The sequence below is a fragment of the Frieseomelitta varia genome, unplaced genomic scaffold (assembly GCF_011392965.1).
Source record: "Frieseomelitta varia isolate USP_RPSP 00005682 unplaced genomic scaffold, Fvar_1.2 scaffold_752, whole genome shotgun sequence".
NCBI classification, from domain to species: Eukaryota; Metazoa; Arthropoda; class Insecta; order Hymenoptera; family Apidae; genus Frieseomelitta; species Frieseomelitta varia.
The window spans coordinates 13,397-41,171 of NW_025110537.1; the positions used below are offsets into that span (position 1 = coordinate 13,397).

General features: G+C 37.1%; 1 protein-coding gene across 4 annotated transcripts; it reads left to right on the forward strand.

Annotated features, from left to right (window-relative positions):
* Window positions 1-92: 92 nt before the first annotated feature.
* LOC122535677 (axin) lies at window positions 93-27,775 on the forward strand. Of its 4 annotated transcripts, none has more exons than XM_043667411.1 (8): window positions 96-562; window positions 22,119-22,274; window positions 22,463-23,267; window positions 23,616-23,780; window positions 24,102-24,781; window positions 24,888-25,192; window positions 25,274-25,569; window positions 25,671-27,775. In XM_043667411.1, the coding sequence occupies exons 2-8, from the start codon at window positions 22,187-22,189 to the stop codon at window positions 25,795-25,797; spliced, it is 2,466 nt and encodes an 821-aa protein (XP_043523346.1). In that variant the 5' UTR covers window positions 96-562; window positions 22,119-22,186; the 3' UTR covers window positions 25,798-27,775. The 4 variants fall into 4 exon arrangements, with proteins under 4 accessions (XP_043523350.1, XP_043523346.1, XP_043523349.1 ...); XM_043667414.1 differs by lacking the exon at window positions 96-562 and adding an exon at window positions 11,554-12,564; XM_043667413.1 differs by lacking the exon at window positions 96-562 and adding an exon at window positions 20,524-20,697.

Sequence of the window (27,775 nt, forward strand, 5' to 3'; positions counted from 1 at the left end):
CACGTCAGCTAGATACAGGACTGCTCGCGGCAAGGGCATAGGCCATGCGGCCCGTTGATTGGCCGGTCTTTGAAGAGGCAAGTTTAGTGAGGGGCCGCGAGAGCGCGCGTCCCGCGCACTCGTGTTAGATCTCGATGGCGACCAAGATGTGCCTGCGAGACGAGCCGCGAAAAGCTTAGCCGTTATAGTGTCCGACCTGTCCGTGAATTCATCGGTGGCCCCTGTTTACTCGATGCGATCGGGAAACATTTTGCATGCCTTCGCCGTGTCAGCTCGCCTTTATTACTACGGCCGTTATCGGAGCAGTGTATATATTCCGTCGTGAGTGTGGTGCGTGTGTGCGTCGTGTCGAAGTGTCGAGAGTTCACGCCGAATCATCGTCGTCGCTGGGAGAGAGCGAGAAAGTAAGGACGAAGAAAGAGAGCCACGATGTGTCTGCGTTTCAGTCCGTACCATTTTTTCGTCGATAGTTGACATTTTCGAGGATGGAACGTCGGTCTCGCCGGAGAGACGCATCGTCATCACGGCATTAGCAAATATAAGCACTGTCGGATAATACCGAGTAAGTCTTTTACGAGAGCACCGCGGTTCCTTTCTTAAAAATCCCCCGTCCGGTTCTATATATTTGTCTCTCTTGTTCGTTACACACTCGCTCTCGCTTGTTGTTTCGCTCGCTTTCTCTCTCATCTTCTTTTTACAGCTTCTTTCTCCTCTCCGCTCTTGTCCCGCCGTCTTTTTCTTCTTCTTCCTCCTCCTCCTCCTCCTCCCCCCTCCTCCTCCTCTTCATCTTCGCCGCTAAATCTCTGCCCCTTTTAAAATTGCTCTTTGCTTTTTTTCGTTTTCTTGTGTATCATCGTTTCGTTCCTGTAGCAGGACCGATAGGCGCGCGTGTGTCCGCGCTCGCGGCCGTGTTTTGTATATATGAAGCACATGAAGATCAACACTCGCGATGTTTGACTGTCGTCGACAGTCAGAGAACGTCATGAAACCAGCGAGAAGAGAAAAGAAAGAAGAGAGCAAACGGAGTAAGGAATTACAAACGGACGGAGATTTCTTCGTGCGTAACACTTCGGGAATCACCCGCTCCAAAATACACCGCGGTGTTTACGTCCCGCGGGTCCTTTGCTTCTATCTTCCCCCCCCCCCCCCCCCTCTCGATCGCTTTCTTGATCGCTTTTCCGCTTCTGGATTTTTATTTCCATCCTGTCCTCCTTTTTTTTTCGTTCACCTTTTTCTTCTCGTCCTCTCGTCTCTGCTGTGCCCCCTTGTTTCTGTCTCTTTTTCCCTTCTCCACCTTTTTCTTTCACAGGGATCAACTGTGTATCTCTCTTTCTCGTTCTACGCCTCTCTTTTTTCCTCTTTCCTGTTCCCTCCCTTTCTCGTCGCTCTCTTTCACTCTGCTTCTAGCCACGAGAGCTTTGCGCGTCTCGGGGCGCGTGTATTCACGAATCGAGCTCTCTTTCTTGACGTACCCACCACCGAACGCAGCCGTGCGTTTTCTTCTAGAGTCGTTCCACCAGCTTTTCTACCAGTCGCAGTTTCGTTCCTCGCTTCGTGCCCTACCTTTTTTCCCTCGAGCCTCTGCGATCGTTCCGGTTCCACGTCCGTTTCGTTCTCTCTTTCTCTCTCTCTCTCTCTCTCTGTTTCTCTCTTCTCGCCCTCTTTCTCTCTTTTACTCTATGTTTCTCTTTCTCTTTCTCTCATTTACTCTGCTCCTTTTTCATCCTGTAAAACCTCGCCGCGCGCGAGTCCTCTCGTCTTCCGCGGGCTCTCTCCCGCGGTACACGATCTCCCGCTACACGCGCGCGCTCTCCCCCCACTCGTTCCATCTCTGCTCTCTTTATCAAAACAATACATATGCTTACGGGTGTGTGAGCGCCCGCCTCTCCTGATAATCGTGAATATCAATCAGAGATTTTATAAATAATTCAGTAAAAACCGATAGAATCCCGCTGAAGTCGACGTGAGTCCTTGCCCCCCCCCCCTCTCCCCCCTTCTCTCGACTGAGGAAGATCCACCATCCATCTCCTTCGATACCCCCCCCCGCCCATTATCCTGGGTCTTCTTTCCGTAATTGACGACAATTCACAATAAATGCGACGAATAATTAAGATTACTTCCTGGTTCCGTTATAGTATCGTTGGCAAATTGTTTGGAAAGCTACTTGATCTCGTGGAGGAGGGACGGTTGATTTTAATTTTCGTTTCTTTCGCTTCTTTCCGAGGTGAATCGTTAGACAGCTGTCGATTGAGTGAAAAGAAATTATTTATTTAGCTCGTCCTGTCGTTTGCCAGTTAGGTGTTTTGCCAGTTGAATTAGAATGCTGCAATAACGCTTCGAAAGTATTGCAGCAGGTCGTCAATTTTATATGATCCGTGTCTAGCAGTTTATCACTATCTATCAGGCAATTTCTTTTGATTACGAAACGATTAACTTTTAATTAGCTGCTTTAAACAATGTCGGATATCATTGACTAATGTTTCGGGGAATGTGAAAGAACATTTGGTGAACGTTCGATGAGAAACACTTGATTTATCTCATTTGAATCAATGTATCGTACTGTATGAAGGCTTAAACGGCGATGTTTAATGCTGTTGAACAAATTGCACTTCCTTTTGAATCTATATATTTTTGGTAAAGTGCGAGGTAATTACCTTAATCACATTTGCCTACTACACGATATCCTGTTGTACGCGATACGTTATTTCAGAGAAAATTTCGTTTGAGGTTGATAGCCAGGTAACAATCGAGCTTAACCGTTGATCATCTGATTAATTAATTACTACGAATTTAATAAGTTTGTGAAACAAGTCAGGTACAACACCGATAATTAAGAGAGTAAGTCGGGCAAATTGCACAGATTGCGGATGATTGTCCGCTAGACTTGGCAAACAGACGCGAATAATTGAATTATAATATATTGAAACGTATGGTACTCCAATAAGTTCAATCACGAGTAATACTTCATACCGACAATGATAGAAATAATTTGCAAGCCTTATCGATCATCAATTTGTTGATAATTGGTTATCTCCTTTTTGTGATATAATCACTCCAAAGCGATTAACTAAAGCATCTCTCCCGATATTTTATTGCTTCGCTGTTCTTCCGCCCTTAAGTAAAAGAGGCTTCAGAACAAACAATTTAGAAAATATTATATTATTAAAATAATATATTAAATATATATATATATATATATATTTATAAATATATATAAATATTATAATATTAAATAAATTGTTTCTTATTTTTCCTATATATGCCTGATATCAAACGAAAAGCACGCACGTTTCAGTTTATAAGAAGTGAAACGAAACGTCTATATTTGCAACATCATGTATAGCAACACCTAGTAAAATGTGTGGAATTTTAATTAATCCCCTTGTGCGTGTAACACCCCGAGATGATTAATCTTCGTCCGTTCAACCTTTCAAGCATCCATTGCCATTCCAAAACACACCTCGAGTTTTCCCAAAGAACTCCTCAAAGGAGACTTCTCAACTATACTGTCCGCGAACGAATAGCCGAACAATGTAAAACCTTGAAATGGAAGAATAACATGTACATTTCTTCAGAGATACGATATCCGAAATCGATGCGGAGGGGTTCGATCGTGCGTCGCAATGCGTCTCGTTTGAGATGGTAATGGATGTTAATAACCACCGGTGCAGGAACTCGCACGTGGTGAATGTGCTTAGGGTACACATTTGGGGAGGGCGGGGAGGGGGAGGGGGGGAGTGTCTGGTTGCGTGCACAACCTTGGCAGAGCGAATGGACGTCAGTGGTAGTTGATAGAAGTGGAGGTGGTGACGAGATGACGGCGAGGGTTCAAGTAGAAAGGGAATAGAGAGTTTCAGAAGCGGTCGCCTTTGATGTAGACACGCTTCACAACTCCTTCACGCCAATAAACCTTTACGGCGGAACGTTTCTCGTAAGCTTTCTTAATATTGTCATCTTTCCCTCGCCGTCGTTTCTCCTGCGCGCGCGTCGCCATTGTTACTCGCGGCAGAATCGCCGAGATCTCTGCCGCTCCTACGATTTCGATGCTCTCCCTCTCTCTTTCCCTCTCTCTTTTTCCTTTTTTCCCTTCCTTGCGAGACGTAGGCACCTGGCAGTTCTTAATTATTCAAAGATGAAACGCGGCTCCTCGTCGCAGCTGTTTCCTTATTTTTAATTAATATCCCGGGATTTACGCGATTTTTAACGGCGATAAGTTTTCAACGAGTTTATAATAGTAGCGGCGAGATAATTAGTTGGGAAATTCTTCATACACACACACACACACACACACACGCGCGCGCGCGCGCACGCACATAATTTCATAGTGTCCGTACATTTTATGTACAGTGTCAAGTTCAGCTCATTTTTCATATATGACAATCGTTTGGATATTCAACTAAGAAACTACACTTCTCGTCTGCAGTTTTCTGAATTACTTTTTCACTTTTTAAGAATGAATCTATTGTTTGTCATAGTTATTTCTTACTGACATCTCGAAAACAGTTGGAATTGGTAGAATTCAATTAATTTTCCATTGAATTGTTTTAAAGTATGATATATTTGAAAGTAGTGTTTTTTCACAAACGAATCTTGAAGCGAAACAATTTTCTTCTTTAGCCTTGAAAGCAGCGAGAAATTATAGGATAGTATTTTAGGCAAAGATTTAGTTAAATTTGCAGTTGCTGTTTGTTCTGCTAAAGTACTAATAACGTAAGAGTTGCGTTTTACTGTTACCTCGTATATGATTTCCAACGGTATCTTTCTGTTGGAATAGCGAAATGCATTCAACCACTTGTAATTCATGGTGCATATGGATCCTTGGAGTTTAATGCGACGTCAGTTACGACCACGATACCTTTGTACTTGTAATCGTGTCAGATATAGTCTTTACACAGTGCTACTTTACGTTCACTAACACCGTTGCCGATATACCCTTCTTTCATTCTTTACATCTATTCATATTTTTCTATGACAACGTTCTATGCCACCTGTGCCAGGAGTTACTTCAAGTTCTTATCTTCTTGTCTTCTACGCGTGATTCTTTATCGGTGAATGCTTACGACAGGTCGTTTCTTCAAACAGAATATCGAAATCAATCGTTCAAAGTATTCAAAGTTTTGGTGGTCTCTCAGTCTCTCTTACCTGTACTCGAATCCCCAACTAATACCTACGACATTAAAAAGTGGGTTAAAAACTTGTCCGCCATCTACATCATATTCGTGACTCATGGTATATACACAGTACTTAGATAGGTTAATACGTGAGTCACTTCCGTGTCACGAACGTACTGCTCGAACCAGAAGAACAATCGCACCGGGCCGTCGTTTTAATGTGATTACAATTTCCAGCGAAACAGAAGGAATAAATGTTAATGATCGTGCTACCGGCTATGAGAGACTGGCGAGGTCCTCCGAACGAAAAAAAAAAAAAAGAAAAAGAAAAAGAAAAAAGAAGAAAAGATCGTGTCTTCCTGACCTTTCGTTTATTGCATCTAACAAGCCTTCTTTGAACAACGACCCTTCCCTCTTCTGCAATTATCGGCAATAAAGTGAAAGCTTTTACCAGTCACTTTCAGCGCACGCAAAGGAGAGTAGTATACAAAAATAAGAGTTAAGAATAATAGAAGATGAAGGAGCCAGGGCGACGAGGAGGATGTTACCGCGGCGAAAGCTTTGTAATGTCAAAGAACATCGATTTAAAGATCCCCGGGTAGGGGGACGCTTTGATATCAAAATGAGAGGACGTAAAGTTTCCCCTGTGCTTTAACCACGGCGAGAGCACGTGGTATCAAACGGTACGATCACGAACCCGTGGTCTCCGCCCACTCTTCCCGATCTTCGGTTCACGCTAGGGGATTCCCACAACTGTGTATGCGCCACGACAACAGAGGGTGGCGCTCATGCGTTGCTCCCTTTCATACAGGGTAGTTCACTTAACCCTATGACCTGAAATAACGCTTTAAATCTTGCGAATCGTAATCCTTGGAGAGGTGTCTGGCTGCCGCTACTTCATCTCGAAGAACCATTCACGCGGGTAATCCTATTCTTTCGTCATATCGTTTTTTCCACCACGTGGGGGGGCCTGGTTTCTCAATGACTCGTAGTCACGTAACTCGCTAGGAAAGAAATTTTACAAAGCGACGTTGATCACTTTTGGAGCTTTCATTATGATATTTTGTACGTGGGGGATTTAGAATTGTATGTTGTTTCGATATTTTTTTTTCGGGCGTGAAATTTTAGAAATGTAACTGATTAAAAAAGAAAAAAATTCACATGGAGGGGGGGGGGGGTTTCGAAGTAATTCTGACATTCTTTCGTAAAAATTCACACGCGAAAACATTTGGAGCAAATGTAACATTCATCGTTATTGGAATATTTCCAATTATTTTATACGGTATTTCTGAATAATGTGAACATTACAGAGTAATCTTAATTTTGTTCATTTACTATTACTGTGTCCTCTCGGCGTTTTATAGTAATAAATATTTCCAAATTACTGCTTCCAAAGGGAATATTATTGAACATTATTGCATAGATGAAAGTGAACTGGAACCAAGAAAAGTTAACTTGATTACCGATCATCAAGATACTTGTAAAACTTAGACCTGTAATAGTCACCGTATTTATATAGTTAAACACGCGCGCTATCCTTTGAAAGCCATTCAACGGTCTCTAGGTTTGCTCTATATATTTTGCACGTTTTTAAACGAACGTAGAATTGTCTTCCGGGCATCCGCAGAGTTTCATCAAACGATAGGTTATATAGGGTGGTTTGTACGTGTTCGTTAATTTCGTGTAGAACGAATAATGCACGATGTGTGCCTGGTATCAGAGTTAAATAGTCTAAAAGGCGAAATAAACGCGAAACGTGTTACGATAAGGAGGGGGAAAGGGAAAACGTTTCGGTAGGGGGTGGTAACGAGGGAACGTTAGAGAGAAAGAGGAGAGAAGGAAAGATAAGTGAAAGAAGATAAAGGGGCGCCGAAATGGTACCGCGTTTGATCCATCATCTCCTCCGTCTGTGTGCAATAATTGTCTCTATTGTCTGTAGCTCTGTTCTCACTGTTTGTGCTCCCTTCCACCTCTTCTGCTTCTTCTGCTCTCGTTCTTTCACCATCACCGTTTTATCATTCAGTTTCTCGGTGTCGTCGGTTCGTTTATTTCAATTTGTGTGTCAATCTCCCCAGTGTGCGGCCAAGAGGGTATACTACGTATATGTATGTATGTACCTGGTTTGAGTGTATCATCGGCGATGCATCGCGGCGTCATACGGGTGTACCATCACGGCTCAAGTACTCTAAAACAGAATATATCTACATGCAATTGTATATCACGCGCACAATCGCTCGCGCCGTGCGATATGTCGCCGTGAGTGAATGAGACAGGTCTTTTATGTAAGAAGCGAACGTCTGATTCAGTTGTTCGGAGTTTCGTTGGTCTATCGGTGATGCTGGAGTATCGGTTAACGAGCAAATGCTGGCTGCACCGAAAAAAAAAAAGAGGAAAAGAGGAAAAGAGGAAACAATGAAAACACGTAATTGCTCTCGCTACCTATTTTTCCATCAGATATAATTAGGACGTGTTTCTTTCGTGCAAGGCAGGCTAGAAAGCTGTTGAGACTGTTCAGCGAATATGCTACTTCAAACGAAAAAGTATCCGAGAAGGTTGATGGTAATCATCGTGTAGAAACGTAGCAATAGATATGTTAGAATTTCATTTGCGTATATTTTAAAATAAAATATAGTTTAGGTTTGTACAACGTTAAAGGAACAAAGGAACAGTGATTCATTTCGATGACGAAAAAAAAAAAAATTGATGAGTATCAAATCCGTTAAAATGACGAGTTTCGTAGCCTTTTACAATTACTGAAGACGCACGGGTATAAAATCACCGTTCATCGGGCAACGTCATTTCCTTTGAACACGATCGAATGATCAAACATTGAAATATCGACTTTCATTCCGGGAAATTGAATTACACGTGAAAAGGATTGATAGGACGACGGAAGGGAAAAGGGAACGGGTTTCGTGGAGTATAGTTACGCGTATACGGGCTGGCTGTGAGGGCGCGAAGAGGGGAAGAGTATGTACGTATTGTCGCGAATGAGACGAAGGGGAAGAGAAGAAAGCGAAAAAGATAAACAGAGTCCTTTAGGCCCGTGCATGCGACGGGCAAAGAGCGCAGACAATGAGGGTCAAAGGCGCCACTTCTCTTGCCACGTTTTTAGCCGGGCGATCTTCATTCTTTGAGCACTTTGTTCCACTACCATGGACCCACGGGAAATTCTTTTCCCCGTCCGAAGAGGCCGATCAAACAGTCATGAGTATTACTACCTTCGAGAAGAAAGCCTCCCCGACTCGCTCGTATCGTTTTTTCCTTTTTTTTTTTTTTTTTTTTTCTTTCTTTATCCTCTTACCGCGATACACCAATGTGCAAACGCTTTGCATAACTGTTCATTCTCGATCGAATGGGTAGTTCGGCCTTCCTCCCCTTGAAACGATTTTTTTTTTTACGCACATTTAGCCTTCTGTCTTCTTCTGTGCGTCGTACATGATTGTTGGTACAGATAGTACATGAAGATGACCAGAAGGAACGCGACGCACGGTACGAATGTGTTTGGTGTTAGAAAATTATTGTTAGCCACTGTGTTCTGTGCTTGATAGCCGGATTTAGAATCTGTTAGAAAAAAAATATTGCGGAACAATTTTCTGAATCTTCGCTTGTTGTGCATGAAATTTTATCATTCTTGGTGTAATTTATCGGAGAGACATTTTCAATTAGTTTCTCATTTCTCCTTTATTTTCCCCCCTTACGTTTAATTTACGTGCGCGCGTGTAATTGTCCCCCGAGCCGTTTGGAAACATAGAAGCATTTTTAATGTGCTATTTAGCAGTTGGGCCGTCGTGAAACCCGTCGCTGATCTTCTAGGTTAATCCGATGCGAAGCATTTAAACTTCGAAACACTCAGTCCCCGCGCAAAAGCGCGTAGCACGGCTTCTGAAAGAAATAATTCTCGTAAAGCGGCAACGATCGTTGCTCAAAGAAATTCAATTTTCAGATCTGCGGCGGTAATAAAAAAAAAAAAAGAAAAAAAAACACCGTTTAATAATTAAACAGGGAAGAAATATAGTCGTTGAATAGTGCGCATTACAAACACGGGCGATTGTAAACATATTTCGCGTGCTAAATTATAACGTCAGCTTTAAAGATATTCATCGGGATTTTTCTAAGAAGCGTGCATATTACACACACACACACACGTGCATATGTAAGCGATATAGTTAGGTGTGTATAGGTGGATATACGCGGACGTATATATTCGACAAGAAACTATGACCGCGAGGTTATTGAATGACGACTCGCGCGCTGCTCGCGGCATGCTCGAGCGAATCGAATTGCGCTCTCGGCACGGTTCTATCCCTCGGGCTTGTACAACGATCCCGTTAACGAACGACGCCATTAAGGGCGCATTAACATATAATTTTCCGCGAGAAATTATAGGCGACTCGGTTGAGTTGGCTCGCACGGTGTTTATTATACACATCCAAGAGCAACAGAGTGCCCTGGCTGTGCACTGTCGATCGAAAGCACCCAGCCAGTACTGTGTGGCAAGGTGAGAGAGAAGAGAGATTTTAACTGGCGCGATGTGTTGGTGCATTCATGCGAATCCATATTGAGAGGCCAGAAACATGCGTGCATGTGTGTGAGATCGCGTGCGGCGGCAAGATCAAACGGAGATTCTCCTTCTCTTAACCCTCTCATCGTAATTCTCCCTCTTCTTCCCCCACCGCTGCGCGCCGCGCCGTTCTCTCCATCGTCCTGTCTCTCTCTTTCCGACGAACCACGCTCTCCTCTACTCGCTTCTCCTCTGCTGTTCCGCCACAGCTGTCGCTCCATCTCGCTCGCTCCGCCTTGTGCAAGTGGGTACCAATGCGTTACTACTATACAGTTCCTCACTTTTGCTCGCAAATGGTCTTTTCGTAACTCGTCTCTCTTTCTCTCTTTCTCTCTCTCTCTCTCCCTCTCTGTTTCGCCGGCTCGGTAGACCGTTTCTCGCCGCTTTCCTTCTGTTTCCATTTTTCTTTTTCTCCCTTTCTTTTTTTTTTTTTTTTTTCGTTTTTTCGTCTTCCCTCGCCGTGCCAATTCTCCTTTTTTTCGCCGATAATTTTATTTCCATTAGGCGTTCGGCTCGTCGGCAAACTGAGATTCACGATTATTTTTCTAATTCGAATATATACGGGAGTGTACGAAGTATCAAATTTTGCGGGAAGATAAGAACGATTTTATCGTTGGATATGTAGCTTAAACGCGAACGTTTTGTTTTTCCCTGAATTGTTAAATGAAAAAAATAAAGGTAGAAATAATTTTGTTCATAGTGAAGATCGCGTTACGCAAAGAGGAAAGAGAAAAATAATTATCGTTACGTATTGAACGTGGAACGTCGTCACGACGACGATTTTGTGATTAAAGCAGCTGGATAAGATAAATCAGTGCGTCGGCTTGTAATTTACCTGGAGGATAGCAGTCGGTTTGGCAACGACTTCAATCGAATTTCATTGAACACGAAGTTAAAGCAATCGTCTGGGTTAGACAACGGTTGACGATAAACGATTTTGCTTATACTTTCTCGACACACTCGCCGCGTGTTTAAATATTTAACTGAACATTTAACTTCATTTTCGTGCGCATATTTATACGAATCACGATACATTTCATTTATGTATTAGAATATTTCAGTTGTCAGTCGTGTTTGACGTGATTTTATTTGATAAATGGAAGTAATTTTACTATAAAATTTGGATGTAATTGTTAGTAATCGCTCTACATAACCGAGACACAACCTTATTCTGTTCAGGCATCTTTCACAGGTAAAAACCTAACAATTTGGAAATATTTTCGCCTCATTACTAAGGTTAACCACTCGTTCAAATTTATGAAAATTCTCGCGTTTCCGTGCGAGTTTTAAAGTATGGGTAGGTTTATATAACTCAGAATTTGCCCCTTATACCTGGACCCTATTACTTTTTTATCCTACGTCCACCATGGTCAGACTTGGAAGGGGAACAAGGAGAAAGGAGGGACTTTGTAAGAGAAAGAGAAAGAGGAAGGGAGGCAGTTGCGGACGTAAGGGAGGTGTGGCAGAGAGCAAGAAGAAAAGAAGACGAAGAAGGACGGTGTAAGAGCGAGGAGGAAGGCCAAGGGAGAGAGATAATGCTCGCTCTCCCTTAGCTCTACAGTCACTCTGTAGTTTTAGTCTTACCGTGTACGTTGTATGGGGCACAGGTCTTCCTCGGCATCCTTTGTCGTATTCACATTCAACCGAGCCGTTCCTTCAGCCTCTGTTTTTGTGCTCGTTTCGCTGATTCGGTACGAACGAAAAGATTTCACGGAATAAAGTTTCGGGTCCGTACGATCGGTTGAATTCATTGATCTATAACCTTGACTAACACGTTTGTAACCGCTAATGTTTCTCGAAAACCTGCAAGATACTACATGTAAATATTAATAAAATTTCATTCTCTGATACGGAGCGGATCATACAGCTACTGACAGTTTAATAAACGCCACTGATCGTATACGTCATACGTTTCATTATATCGGAGGAATTTATGGAAGTAATATGAATATCCGTGAGAAACACATTGTTCGCATTAAACGAAAATTTGTCTAGTGACACGTAGTACACGTAGCAGAAAATTTGAAACAGTTAGCAATTTTAACGATGTCAACACAGACACGGTTTATGAACTTGCTCGAAAACTCGCGATATTCCGCGAGTGCCATGCGTGGCACGTTTTATGGGTCTCGTATAGATGAAAATGTTTTGGAAACACAGGCACGATTCTTACGAACGATTCATCCAACGGAAGCTTTGTGATTTTTCGCCGACTAGACGAAAATTTGTGAATGGTGCTCGGATTTGTGACGGAATACCAAAACGGAATCAATTCATACTTTCGTAAAAGTATATTTGACTTGCTTCGTTCGTCTTGTCAACAATGGCACCAGTTTGTATTTCTTGTGCAAATTATTTTGATGTATCGGTTAGCTTGCTCGATCAAATGTGCAACCATAAACAAAATGGAGAGAAGTGCGGAAACACATTCAGGCGAACTATTAAAAACACGAGTGATTTGAGAGCCGAATATTTTTGTCCGCTCTTGAGACTTCCTGTGCACAGTGTGATCACTTGAGAACTATAGTTCCTATTCGATTGCTCCAATAATCTCGCGTGTGTGAAACACTGCAATTGTGACTTTTTTCTCCGTCATTCTGTCAGATTTGATGCTGTTTGCATCAAAAACGAACTTTCGAATCTGAAATTGCGTATGACACATTTCAACGTAATTTCTGCACGAACATTTTATTAAAGTATTGACGATATATTGACGTATAATCATGGACAGTTTCATTTTGCACGGATAATGACGTTTACGGGTAACACGTGAACTTTTCGAGTGATACAAACAAGTGTTCGTTTCGGAGCACGTAAGATGTATAAGGTAGAAAGTGAACACGAAGAGGACTTGAAAAATATATATCGATGTATCGCTACGAAAATGAGGTACATGATTCAAAATAATTTTTATACAGTTGGCAATAAGAAGGCGCCAAGCGACGCGCGCACCGTTTGCATTTTGTTTACTTGTGTCGAGTAGTTTTATCATATCGCTCAGAGACAACAGATAGAAAATATAGTGACCATTAAATTAGAAAGCTAATCTAAATCGAAATCTTTCAATTTATGCTTAAGTTGATTCCAAGATTTGATATTGGCTCATTTTCTAAATTATAACCACAAGCTTCTGTTTAACAATACATTCCCGCTAGATGTTAATTATTCATAAGTATTTTTATGATCTTGACATCTTATAATTAACAAACCATTAACGTGGATGTTCTATTGTTTTCCTCCAAAACAGAAACACTCTATCAAATGTTCGATAATCTTCCATTTCAATGTTTGATTGAATATAAAAAAAAAAAATATCTCATTAGCAACGGAACATTTTAAGGTTAGGGGGGAAAATGTTCCGCTTTATCTTCAATTAAAACCAAAAAGTTTGCCGGCTCGAAATAATCCGTCTGGCCGGAATAATCTTTGGCATATACTTAATTGCGAGGAGAGAAAGAGGGGAGGGAGGAGGCGAATGAAGGTTAATCGGAATTGAGAAGAGAAAGGCGGGGCGACGAGGAATCTTGACACGTCAGTGAACATTCTCCTAAGTCGATGGTCGAGGGTCGGCGGTCGTGACGGTCGACGACCGACGGTCGGTGTAGCTGCCGGCCGAGCGGTCCCTTAGAAGTTTCTTTGAAAGATTCGCAGCTCGCGAGGCATAATACCACTACATAAAGTCATCTGGCGATAACGGTGACACGCCTTTGACCGTTTCCGCTCGGTCTTTCACCAACAAATCCTTGTCGGTACTTCAAAAGACTTTAGAAGCCGTGTTTATGGCCTGATCGGGATCATTTCCGTTTCAACATTGATAACATTGCTTTTATTATTTAATTGATAACCTATAAATATAACCTATAAAGATGGACACTTGATATGTTTTATATAATAAGTCGTATATATGTTGGATGGTATCGTATGTTTTACCGTCTGCTTTCGAAACGTTACATGATTTAAGGTTTGGGTTACGCGAATAGTTGTTTTTTTTTTTTTTTTTTTTTTTCTAACTAGTTTTATAAGAAAACCTCGACACGAGATAGGAATTAATCAATACACAGTCGTTGAAACTCGTCCCTAGATTCTGTTGATAAAGAGAACTTGCTTCTTTACTGGATGTTGATTACTGAGCAACCCTGACGTACCGATCCTATTGACATTTGATTTCCACGTGTCGATCATTCACGTAGATTGCAGATTGATAAGTAGGAAAACTTACTTGAAAATATAATTGCTTTCATTGAATTTTGCCTTATCTGAAATAATTTTTATTTATGCTAGTTTTGTGAAAGCGCCGCTTAATAAGTTGAATTGTTTAAAAAGACGAGTTTAACAAGTAGTTTAGTTTAAGAAAACGAAAGTAAAATGTCACTTGTCAAAAAACTTGCAAACAAGAATGAAATTTGTTTTCTTGCTTCTTTCCTTTGAATATAATTGATTTTTACTCTTGTTCGAGACACGTGTATACATGAATTTTGAAACGCATTGGCGCTTTTAACGAAAGTTTTATTTAATCGTAATGACGACCTCCCAAATTAATTTTTGGTTTCCCCTAGCTTACAGAGGCAAAAAGTTAACGAATCAACACGAGGGTCTAAAGTGGTAACGTAGGCACTCCGCTTGACACACCTTTGCTTTACTTGCTACCTGTAACAAAAATTACTAATGATTTTAAAAATAACAAGATACATTGCTTTTTTCCACTCTTCATCGCGATTGTAATGTTCAGACAGTTCCCAGTAACAGTGTTATTATATAAATGAGAGAGAGAGAGATGCGATGTATGTGTGTGCGTGCGTGTGTGTGTGTGTGTGTATGTAAATAACGGGCAATCGTTGAAGGTTCACAAAAAATAAAAATAAAATAGTAATAAGATGAGAGTTGCGAGGTAATAGTGAATAACTGATCGTGACAAGCGAACGAACATTCTTTTTATTTGCTATTGTCTCCTTTTATCTTGAATCTAACATCTTATTAATAAATAAATTATAACATTCCTAAGTCCATATCCCTGTCCAAATATCCTACATACATACATATTAAAAATTAAAAATCAAAATTTTAAATTACACGATTCTTTATTGATTTACACAGGTGGTTATTTAACTTAAAATATTAATCTTTTGATACTATTCCCGATACAGCAATTAATCATATTATAGTTATCTTCTAAATATATACAATTTATAAAAATAGTCTGAGGAAGAAAGAAAAAAAATAGAATGTAATACGTGCTGCATCAAGTATCGTATATATCCTCGCTGTAAAATATATAAACTTTTTTTCAATATATTCTCGAGTCTGTGTCTTGAAATCGAGCTTTCCCAAGAAGATTCTCCTAAAATTTTCTCGAGACAGAAGAAGAAATCTCTTTGTGGCCGTGTTGACTAATGTTTCCTAACTGCTGCATAGAAAGAACGAAAATCGATGGAAGGAAGAGTGAACGAAAATGTCGAGCTAGATAAAAAATTCGAATTATACCCCGTAAAGCCATGTGGAAATTTAAATGGTGGTCGTAAGAAAAGCATAGAGTCGTCTGAGACAGAGTTCCTCGGTCGGGCGCGTAAAAGAGATTTTTACCCGAGGTCGAAGCATACAGCTAGAGAGACTCGAAGGTGGAAGAAGGAGGAAGAAGGTGACGCATGAGGATGACTGGGTGGGTTGGTAGAGAACTTACAGGTACCGAGAGGGAACGAGAGAGAGCCTGAAAGGGTTAGCTGAATGGGCGCCGTGTGTGCTTTTCTCGTTTGAGGAGCTTCGGATTGCCCAGTGCCGTACCGAGATTTCTTTGCGCTTCTGATTTTCCGACGGAATTATTTCAATTTGCCGGTATCTTATTAAATCAATCTGCTAATATCTTTCAAAAAAGTATGCCTCTCTAAAACGTAAGTACAAACGTGACAGAGGATTTTTATCAAGAAACGATTGAATGTGCGAAGTTACTTATCCTCTGCATCGTACAATTGATACCAACGTTACCGACGGAGCGACGAAAAGTTTCGCGAAAATCACCACGAAGTACAAGGAGGCGCAGGGAAAATTCGACGAACTTCGATGCAACCTTGCGACGAAATCGAGGGCTCGGACGAGACGAAGAACAAGAAAAAAGAAAGCGGAATTGAGAAGGAAAATGAAACAAAGAAAGAAAAAAAATAAAGGACCGAGAAATGTCGCTTATCTTCCTCTCCCTTCGTTCTCTGCTGTACTCTGTTTTTCGGACAATTCCAAGTAGCGAGGCGCGCGATTGCCGACACAGCAATCTAAGACGTGAAAAAGAAGAGAAGCAGAGGGCAGAGAAAGAAGAGATAAAAAGAAAGAGACGAGGAAGAAACGGTGAAGAGGTAGAAAGAAACCGAGAGTGAGTAAGTAAGTAAAGTAAGAGGGTAAAATAAAAGAGGAATCGGAGAGTCCTTTGGACGCGTATTGGGGGGAAGGGTCAAATAAGGTGGACCGCTGTCGGAGTCGAAGCGGGAGGCCGCTCAAAGTGGACAGAAAGAACGAAAGAGAAGACAAAAGAGAAAAGAAAACAGAAGAATGAACGAGCAAATGTGCGCCAGAGAAGGATGAAGAGGTCAGGAAGAAAGAAAGAGGCACGAACGGGACGGCACAGGTAAAGCAGAGGGAAGACGAGGAAGGCGATGAAGGAGAGAAAAAAGCAAAAAGGGAGACGGAAGACACAGACCTCGCCGGCTGGTGGCTGGCTGGCGGCTGGCGGCACCGCTTGATGTACGTCGGGTCCGTAATTACAGGTTTTCGGAACGCCTCGCTCGGCGAACCACGCTCTTTGAGAGCCGGGGCCCTTCCCTCGCCTCGTCATCTAACCGGTGACTTCGAAATACTTGTCATTTCTTCGATCTCTTTTTCGTTACAATAAATAAATATTACCACCTTCAAGAAATGTTAATGTATTTCAAAGGATGTGACGAATTGATTTACAAAGTAGTCTTCATTTTATGTTAAGCATATAATTTGAGTGTAAGATAATATATTGTGATGATTAGTCTGCCTTCGGTAGAAGTAGAATAATTTAGAACACCCGTTATACAGAAGTTGAATAAAAGTTTGGAGCGTGTATATATCACGATAAACTGCATAAAAGACTGTGCAACGCAATGTATTCGGATTCGATATGGTCGTGTTTAATTTTCATCATCGATAGCTTGAAAAATTAATAATTAATAGTAATATGAAAACTTGCTGGATTTTATTTATCATCGTATGTTGCAAATCGAATGCTGACATAGAAATTTTTGTAATTGTTTGGTATTGTAATTGCATTTTATATAATGTTTCTTAATAATATGATATATTTTATTATTATAAATATATCATTATTTATATATTAATGATCAAATAATTATCTTTTCAATGTAACAATGTGCAACAAAATAAATTTTATTTTATTTAAAGTAATTATATTCAGAATCTGTATAAAACTTGCATAAAAGAAGAAATATGAAGCGTACGGAATGATATTCCGCAAAAATCACGGTATTGTGAATTTTAATATTTCAGCATTCTCAAGAAAACCGAGAAATGTTTTCGGACGAATAAAATGCAATGCGAATGGGAAACAGGATTTAAATTCCATACGGTTGATACATTTTTGTACGCTCGAGAAAATTTCAATATCTTTGGAATACATTCTTCTATAGGTTCACGGTATTTTGCTCGTCGATATCAAACCGTTTGGTATGCGGGGTAACACCGATCCTAGCATTTACCGACCAAGCGAAAGGAGCATATAGCGTGTCATTCGGAGATGAATCTTGTTCCTATCGTGTCCAGATGGCTTTTCTACATTCTCGAAGTCGACGATTATCACCTATTCAATTCCCAGGAAATTCAATTATACATTAAAAATTCCTTAAAACACATACAATTTTTTAAAAAATGAAACATCTCTTAAAGTAAATTTTTATTTTAAAAAAAGTATAAATAAAAAAATAGGCACATTTTATAATTATGTACTTTCGATATTTAAATAAACGTTGCACAATTGAAACAATGATATGTAATTAAATATTAGGGTAAAGTTTCAATAATTTCTATGATTTTTTACGTTGTAGAAATTAACACACTCATAATCGGCATATCATTCATCATTCTCTTTAACTTTGTATCATGCTTTACAAATGTAAATAAACGACTTCTGAGAAAACCTCGTTCATAATTGTATATGTCGTTCGTTTGCAACGTTCGTACGTTATAGAACAAAAAATAATATTTTTTTACTGAATTTGGGTGTGTGTGTATGTGTGTGTGTCTTCGAAAAATAATTATTTCAGATAAGTGTTGCCATTATTACTCTTTAACTATGCAGAAATAATGCGTCAAATAAATTTAATTTTATAAGAGCTATTTAAAGAAAAAGAAAAAAATACTCCATTCAAAAAAAAAAACTAGGAAAGTCCCTATGAGCCCCCATCTCAGAACAATTTTTTGTTTCTCAGATATTAAATAATCATAATTAAATTAAAAAAAAGAATTAATTGATATCTATTTCGACAAATCGGCTTGTAACATTTTAGATGAACTACCTTGTATATTATAGGTTAAATAAAAAATCAGGCCTGAGTTAGTTCATTATATTCAACTCTAGAAAGATGGCCAACAGCCAATACATACACTGCTATGCAGGATTGTATAATAGCGACAATTTCTTGAAAATATTTTGGAAACTAAGACCGATTTTCTTTATGTGCAAAAACCATCGAAATAGGGGAAAGTAATTTTTCTACAACTTCAATATTAGTATAATTTTGCTCAATAAAACAATGAAAGGGAATAAACGTGAATATTTCATCAAATGCTCTTCGAAATCCTTATATCTATTCGAATATTAAAACAATAGTTTCAATAGTCTGGAAAAAGAGAATGGATATTGAAAAGAAAGATTTAGCTTTTATTCAAAATTAAAAATCAGTGAACCTTCTCACCATGCTTAAAAATCAACGTTATAACCCTAATAGTTCCTTATGCACGCGACGCGTTTCTTTCGACATATAATTATATCTCACGCTGCTGCGCTTCGAATAATTATAACGACAGACATCATTAAGCAAGTAGAAAATGAAGAAGATATTAGGGAAGTGTATATAAGGTATAGGCTGGAATGATTATTCTCACACCTCGGTCATTATTAAAATTGAAGATTTTAATGAAGTATCCTACATTGAATGGTGAATCACCCTTGAATTTATATTTCAAATATTCGTGTGATTATGATTAACGAAGTACTTTTCTTTAAAAGGTCGGATAATTTCAAGTTCATCTAGCTGGAATTCGTCACATTGACAATCAAGTTTCATTTTAAATTTAGCATTTTTAAAGTTGCACAATATATATTTATTTTAATGAAAATTGATTAACTTTAACAGAAAAAATTTCCACAAAATTTTTATTTTATTCCTTATTGATTACAATAAAATCGATTTATTCTCGTATTGATTATAAAACAAGATAATTCCCTTTTTTTTTTAAGAAATATAATAATTTTTATTTCATCATAATTATTTTGTAGAAAATATTTTATATGTATAAAGGACTCGTTGAAACTAAAAATTACTAGCTTCCTAGAAATTTGAGTTGTCGATAATATACATAAGTGTTAGCCTTAAATCGATATTCTTTCGAAAATTCCCTTGAAAATTCCCTTGAAAATTCCCTACAGGTGATTTTAAAGAAATCTATGAAGTATTTAAAAGAGGATTTTAATTTAAAAAGACCAGACACTCAATATTTTCTATTTTTAAATATTGGTAATATTTTGAGAAAGAAAGAGAATAAAAAATAATTTTTGAAAAACTGCCATCTACAAATTTAAAATGAACAAAGATCGTAAATAAAATTCTAACGGTTTTTTGGTTGAGGTACGTAGTGTGCATAGTGGTTACAGGTGGTTGAAGCATCCTGTTTTCCCTTTTTGAGTTTATTGTGTTTAGAGTGCTATTATTTTGTAATATTTTGATAGCAATATTTTCTGGCTATTTTAAATTAATTTTAATTTTCTTCTTTAGTTTTAGTTTAGTATAATAAGTTTCTAAGTTTCTTTTCAATTTCTAAAATAATAGTGTCTGTAACTTATAATATTTTTTAATTATTTTGTATTTAAAAAATTATTTTTCAACTACTCAATTAAAAATATTTAAATAACAATAAGGTACGTACAATATTGGAAAATACTGTCATTTTTGATTCTGTTATAACTAATTACTTCTGAGAAATTTTTATAATTTTATATAATTAATATAGCATATACTGTTTTTATATAATTAATATAGCATATACTGTTTGAGAAGCATAAAAATCATTGTACTGATTTATCACTTCTGACGTGTAATAATTAATCATAGTCATTTGTTCAAAGAAAGAGTAGTTTAAAAGTGCATAAATTTATATCTGCTTGAAAGAATTTTTCCAATCAGAGATGATAAGATTTTCTAATATTAATACTGCTTTTTCAGTAGCATAATTATCTGTTGAAAGAAATAATAGCTTAAAAGTACACCAATTTATATCCATTTGAAAGAACACAATTTTTCTAATCAGAGATGATAAGATTTTTTAATATTGATAATGCTCTTCCAATAGTACTTAATCACAGTTATTTGTTGAAAGAAATAGCAGTTTAAAAGTACTTCAATATCTGCTTAAAAGAATACAGATTTCCAACCAGCGATGATATGATTTTCTAGCATTAATATTGGTTTTTCAATAGAGTTGCACATATTTTCTTGCATAGAATAGAAATATCAGAACTGTGCGGTTTCCAATCTGACAAGATCAGACATTGTATCCCTACTCCAACCTTCCTGACTACTGCGTCAGTCCTGGTCAGGACGCAGCCTTAGCTCAGTTTGTGTAGAGACACGTCAGCAGTGGTATCATATGTTCATTCTGTGTTATAATAAAAGAAGATAGAAAGCTCTAGTGGTTGAGATCAATATAATTATCCAGATCATAATAGATTTCACAAGGCTATAGATTCTGAGTTACTCCCAAAAAACTGCCAACAAAATGGTATGTACGTTTCTTTTCATCTCTTAATACAGGTAAATGTGCACTGAACTGAAATAATTGATTATGACAGCTTTTCATTTCATATTTTCCCTCTTGCCCAGGTAGAAATCAAGTTCTTATGGTTCCATAGAGTCTTTATGTTTTACTTATATGCCATTGTGTGCGTTCCGGCCTTATATACTTCACATCTTTCATTAGCTAAATATATAATATATTTTTTAGTTGAGTTTTAATTACTTAATGTATAAAAAGTTATGATAGAAAAATTTATTTATTTCCATTTGAGAATTAATAAAAGAAAAATTGTGCATAATTCATTTAAATGTAAAAGTTCTAAGTGTTACTAAGTTAAAATTTTGTGATAATACTTTTATCATAATATCATTAAAAGAATAATTTGTATTAAACACTTCAAAAATAGTTTAGTGTACTTAATAATAATAATAATAATAATAATAATTTTACATACTATTGATTAACACTTGTTGAATTGGAGTCATTAGTTAGTAACGGTCTTTTAATTCTTCATATACATACAGGTATGATATAGATGTGGTCGTAATGCGAGCCTTATGAAATCATATTTCTATAGTTCATCATAACAAAAGGCTGAACCATATTTCTATAGTTCATCATAACAAAAGGCATATAATAGTCTTTTTTTGTATAGGATACCCTATTCTATAGAGCTATTAATATCTACCCATCCTGTCAAAATAAAATTCTACTCTGATGTAAGTTTTATTTTGGAAACTGAGCTGAATTTGGGGTTGACTGTAGTGTTCAATGGATTGCATTATAATTTTTGTCGATCAATACCACACAAATGTTCTGCGCAGGGATATATAGAGAGGAACCTTTCAGTGCGCAGACTACCAGGAGGTACCCTAGAGTTTTTCTGTCCAGGCTCCACCCTTAGAGCTCTTCAGGATAGGAAAACCATCCTTCGATACTTAATTGGAACATGACTCACCGCAGGGCTAGATTGATCCATCCAGCATCCCTAGCTTGGGGCTTTTGTTTCAGTATTCTGAATTCAAAATATGCTTCCCCCAGTGTATATTACTATATACCCAAATGCACAATATTTTATATAAATAAAATATGATATATGAAATTTAAAATGCAGAAATTTATGTTAGTTATATAAATACAAATACATTACAAATATATTATGTTATATACTATAAACATATTAATACAGACACACACACATATATATATATATATATGTATATTGTATATTGTATATATATAATATATGTATAATTATTAAATTAATCATTTTTAAATAACTTTTTTTATTTTATAAAAGATATTAATATGTTTGAAAATATCAAAATTTTGTCAAATACGCTATATATGTGTCTAAAATTATAATTTGTTAAGAAAAATGTAGAAAATCATTATTTTTGTCCTAGGTTTGGATTAACCATGTCTACTAGGAGACGTCGTGGGCCTAAATTAAATATAGAGCAAAAAATAATACATGAAGGCCACAATAGATAGGATGAGTGGATCTCGACAGAACGAAGCACGTTGCTTCAATGAAAACTCTCCACGGCCACCAGTGCCTGGTAAAATAATTATGTATATTACTGCAAGAATACTTATAATTTCACTATCACATTACTAAAAGGAAACATTACTAAACTAAAAATGATAAAAATTTAATACAGTTATATTATATTGTCTTATTGTGTTTAATATCTTAAAAACATCATATGACATTTCATAGATTATTAATATCTTATGTATATTTTAGGAGAGGAAACAGGAAACTACGTCAGCAGGTTCCGTCCACAGAGTCCAACTCTGACCCCTAGGCGTTCTTCTCTTGCAACACCAATAGCTTCAGGTTGCGATGTTTCAGCACCTTTGGGATTTGAACCGGAAGGTTGCTGTAGCACGACAACTATGGAAAGTGATTCGCCACCTGCTTGCTTGCGGTGGGCCAGGAACCTGCATTCCTTGCTGCAGGATCCAGTGGGCTTGGAATTGTTCAGAAAATATCTGGATCAAGAAGGCAGACCTCATGCAAATCCTCTTAATTTCTGGTTCGCTTGTGAGGGCCTCAAGGAACAAGATGATCCTGAAAGGATAAATCAATTGGTTAAACTTATCTACAGAAAGTTCTTCCTTAAGTCACAGTTAGCTATACCAGAAGATGTACGAAAGGAAGCTAATCGTCGGGTTAAAGAAGGGCGGGCGGACGAAAAAGTATTTGATGCTGTACAGTTGGAAGTTGAACGTCTCATTAATGAGACTACATATCCAAACTTTCTTCGATCCGATATGTATCTTCAATACGTTCAGTCCTGTCAAAACCCAGAGTCTGGTGGATGTCCTAGTTCAGGATCCAGTCGAGATATGTCTGTTGCTTGTGGGCCAAGCTTATTGCCCACTGTCCATGAAGACAGTGAATTTGTTAGTTCCATACATAGCTCACATTCAGCTAGTGAAACGCCTGGGGAATTGAAGGGTGAATTGAGATTGACCAAAGATATGCTTATGGCTACTCAACAAACAAGGGCGTTGGATCTTCGGCCGAAGCCAGAAGCATATGCTGGGTAATTTATATGATTATAATTTTTATTTAGAATATTTATTAATTAGAGTACGCTTAAAGTTAGATTTGCATTAAACGCTTTATTTAGCTGTTTTTTTTTTTCTTGAGCTTGTTGTGTGGATTTTCTGCAATGTCTTGTAGTGTACAATGATTTATATACACAGCGTTCCCAAAGATTAAAAAATAACTAAAAATATCACATTGTAAAGGAGCATATTATTTTATATTAGTATCGTAATTTTTTTTTTGTTATTATATGTATTAAAATTTGTGATATTTTTGCTAAAACATTTTCCAATCTGTGTTTGTTTTCTTTATTTTGGTTTGATGTATTGCGTGGCGCTCATAGCATTTACTTGCAACATGGGACTAGTCCATATCATATGCTCGCACCCAGACTGCACGCACAATATTCCTCATACAATCCAGTTTCCAGACAGGATTCAGAACTTCAAAGCTTGAGCAGTGATGCACGAACTGAATCAGACAATATGTCTCTCACCGATTCATCAGTGTACGTTCTCATTTTATTTATTATAAAAATTATATTTTTCTGTGTAAATAAACATCTTGAATATTTACAGAATTCTGTAAAGTAAAAAGTAGTGTTTAGTCTTAATGTTTTTTTTATATTGAATTTATATTTTTTATTATTATATATTATATTGATTTATACTTTTATATTAAATTTTGCAATATTTTTTTGTAATGTAGGAATAAGAGTAATAGCGCTTGAATTCTTAAAGTAATAATGAACATGAAAATAGATTATATTTTATCATTTAAATACAAATATGTAAAATTTTCTTGTTATCTTAATATTTTTTATTTACAGTGATGGAGCGTCAATGAATAAACAACGAAGTAAAAAACAGTATATAAGACAATCTAGAACTATTAAAGATTCAGCTAGTATAAATCGTGATCCGCTGGCGCATCATACTATCATCCCTCGTACACAGCGAGTACCGCGTGATTTAATGCATCCTCTGAAACCGGAAGAATTTGCTCAAGTGCTTATTGAGAAGTTGGAGAACGTTAAACGCGACCGAGAATCTCAGGAAAAGCTTGATAGGCATTTGCAAGAGAGCGATACGATTAATAAGGATGCATCATTGGAAATGTCAAGTGGGGCACCGAAAGCACTAGCTGATGCATTGAGAGAAAAGTTAATGATAGAAGAGGATAATGATCAAGCAATTTTGGACCAACACGTGTCACGAGTTTGGTCAGATCTAACGCCTTCTCGATCTCCTGGACTCTCATCCCCAAGACTGCATTCGCCTGAAAGAAGACGTTCTACGCACAATTACCCGCGACCGTACAAACAAAGAAAAGAAAAAGACGTGTTCTCTACATTTTCAGCAGATAGTGGTAATATTCATGATTTTCAAGAAGGCAGCGATCTTGTCGGAGCTGGCTCCATGAGTTCACTAGGATCTCACTTGCCTAAATCTAAATCCGTGCCATCTGATTACGCCGATTCCCTCCATAAACAGGACCTGTATCTTCAAGGTATATTTTAGAATAAATTAAAAATATTAAATATATATATATATATATATATATATATATATATATATATATATCTTATTTATTACTATATTACATCTTTTTATAGGTCATGATCAAAGATTCCGAAGGTCGGACATGACTAGAAGATCAGCCACAAAGAAATCTATGACGGAATTAACTGACAGTGGTGTTAGTGTTGTAAGTGACGCGCCACCATCTAGCAAAGATATTCGTCTTTTATCGTGGCTTAAGGAAAGTGACAAGAAAGCGGATATCAAGCATAGTCGCCATGGGAAAAAGTATGGTTCCCGAAGTGGCTCTTTGGAAAGGACAAACAGGGAAACATGGGGCGTTCCTGCTCAACCTTTTGTTACAGATCCAGGAATGCCACTTTTACCACAACCTCATACAGTAAATATTTTCATTTTATCTCACATGCTATTAATTTTTAATAGTTATCAGAAGTTTAGATATATATTCTGCTTTATACAGGCAACTCAGTTAGAAGAAGCAAGAAGAAGATTAATAGAGGAAGATAGGGCACGTTCAAGTTGTAAACAACGTCATTCTAATATTTCTAAACAATCGTACGAGCCTACAATGCAAAGTCAATCTTATGTTCAATCAAATCAATCAACGTTAAAGAAAACGAAGCAAGATATTGGAGATTTTACCACCGTTGTGTTCAGTTTCTGTGACGAGCAGTTTCCTTATAGGACTAAAATTCCTGGTCATAATGTCACTTTAAAACAATTTAAAGAATATCTTCCTAAAAAAGGCAGCTATCGGTAAGGGAACTAACGCTGTTTATAAAATATAAAATATGAAACTCCAGTATGTTATATATTTATATATATATATTTGTATATCATATTTTTTTTTTTTTTAGATATTTCTTTAAAACCGAGTGTGAGGACTTGGATACAAAGGTTATTCAAGAAGAAATAACCGATGATTCTGAAGTCCTACCGTTATGGGAGGGTAAAGTTATGGCGCAGGTCAAGGCGCTCGAATGATAGACTGATACAAGGATTATTCTGAATAAAAGAACGTGCTAACTTCGAACAAGTGCCGCAACTAATTTTATTTAAGAGGACCAGCATTCTATAAGAAGAAAACCACAATAAGGCGATATTCGGTGTTAGTTTATTGGAGTTGCTAAAGCGGTTTCTTCCGCTTAAGTTAACCGAGCAAGTGCTTTTAATCGATAAAATAAAAAAAGAAAATCTGTTAAATGAGCAAAACCATTATATGTTTATTAAGTAAAAGAAAAAAAAAAGAAAAAAGAAAATCGTGTTTAGATAAATATAGATTTTACTAAACATTTATCTTTAATTATAGTATTTTTTACAGGGTTTGCATTTGTTTCGGTATTTTACTTTTAATTTTAACAAAAATTAATTATTTTTCCCGCATTTAGCGATATTTTATATATTTATTTCTCTTTTTTTCATATTTTGACAACGAAAATTGTACAATGTCATTTGATTGTATATAATTTTGGTTTATCCAGTATAAGATTTTGATAAAGGGTGTTTCCTTTTGTAAGAAAGGTTTTGCTAAGAACAAAAAGAACTGAATTATTAAAAAAAGAAAAAAAAAGAAAGGATTACAGTTTGACCACTTCCAATGAAATTGGACGAATTGCAATAAAAATACGACCACATGAAATTTTCCGAAAGGCAACATTCTCATTTTAAATAACAGAGATTTCACAGAAGCGGAATACTCTATCGTGATTGCAATTTGGTTATCTCCAATCGTTTTGGATAAGCTACAGTAACACCAGAAAAATGCTGTATATTGATTGAATAATTTCTTCCTCTTAAAGACTTCCCATAGTTTTCCAAACGACTGTACAAAGGCCCGCGTAGTTTCGCCTTAGTAAAGGTCTGTATAGGCCGTAGATTTATATAGGAAAGAACATTATTACAAATTAGTTTATAAGAAGATATATTACGTGCATTATAAATACACGTGCTCTGTTTAATATACGTAATATATCGCGCATTCGAAGATACCGTGAAAAAAAAAAAAAAATTAAAAATACAGATCATGTTTTGTCGTACCACCATTATCACCCATTTGACATTGTAAAATAAGCTCCTGCATAAACGTAACACACATACTGAGAAATAGACGCGCAACATGCAATTGGCAACGGGGAAACAAAATACTTTGGTGGGAAATGATTAATTAGTATCTAGACCGTAACGATGTTTTATCAGGTGCGAAAAATTGTGCCTTTTTAGTGCAGTAAGGTCGAAATAAGCCTAAGGAAAAAAAAAAGGTTAAGAGATACTTAAGAGGAGACCAGCGGGTCTAATATCGAGAGGATAAATTTGATACATCGAGCGTTTTGTATATATTTTTTTCCAAACTTCATCGTAGTCTTTGCAAGCTTAATCATTAGTAAGCGTTACAACGCTAAAGAATATTATCAGCATCGTTACTTTCTGAACGTTTGCGTTTCAACATCGAGTTTCCATCGATGAGTATTTACGACCACTTTTACTTTTTTATTGTTTGTTTCTCTCTATCTGTCTTTAATGATTCTGTTAGAAGATAAATTAGAACAAATTAAGACACAAAAAAAAAAAGAAGAAAAAAGAAAAACCAGAGAGAAAAAATAAAAAATCGAACGTGTGATTGAATCTTCTCGAATGGCCTTCGCATACTGGTTCGATTTCTTAATGGTCGTAGGCGCTCGCTTCCTGAAACAACTGATTTTTAAACTTTTGACGAAACAAAAATGAAAAAAAAAAAAACTGAAACAAAATATAGTATCTACATTGAAAATTAAAAAAAAAAAAATAATGCCGAGACTGGAGGCGATGCACCGTGGCTGATAACAATTTATTGTATGTAATTGATTATCTTTAATTAATACTACGAATGATAAAGTGTTCCTGTACCTAATTAATTAATGATGATTATTATTGTATATCAAAAGTATTGAGAATAATAATGCCATTTTCACTGGATTATATGAGA

What these genes read in the sequence shown, in the direction of transcription:
- LOC122535677 (XM_043667411.1), top strand. Translation starts at nt 22,187, where the DNA reads ATGAAGGCCACAATAGATAGGATGAGTGGATCTCGACAGAACGAAGCA. An exon ending in AAGCCAGAAGCATATGCTGG is followed by an intron (nt 23,268 to 23,615) that starts GTAATTTATATG and finishes TGGCGCTCATAG; the next exon opens with CATTTACTTGCAACATGGGA. An exon ending in TTTTACCACAACCTCATACA is followed by an intron (nt 25,193 to 25,273) that starts GTAAATATTTTC and finishes TGCTTTATACAG; the next exon opens with GCAACTCAGTTAGAAGAAGC.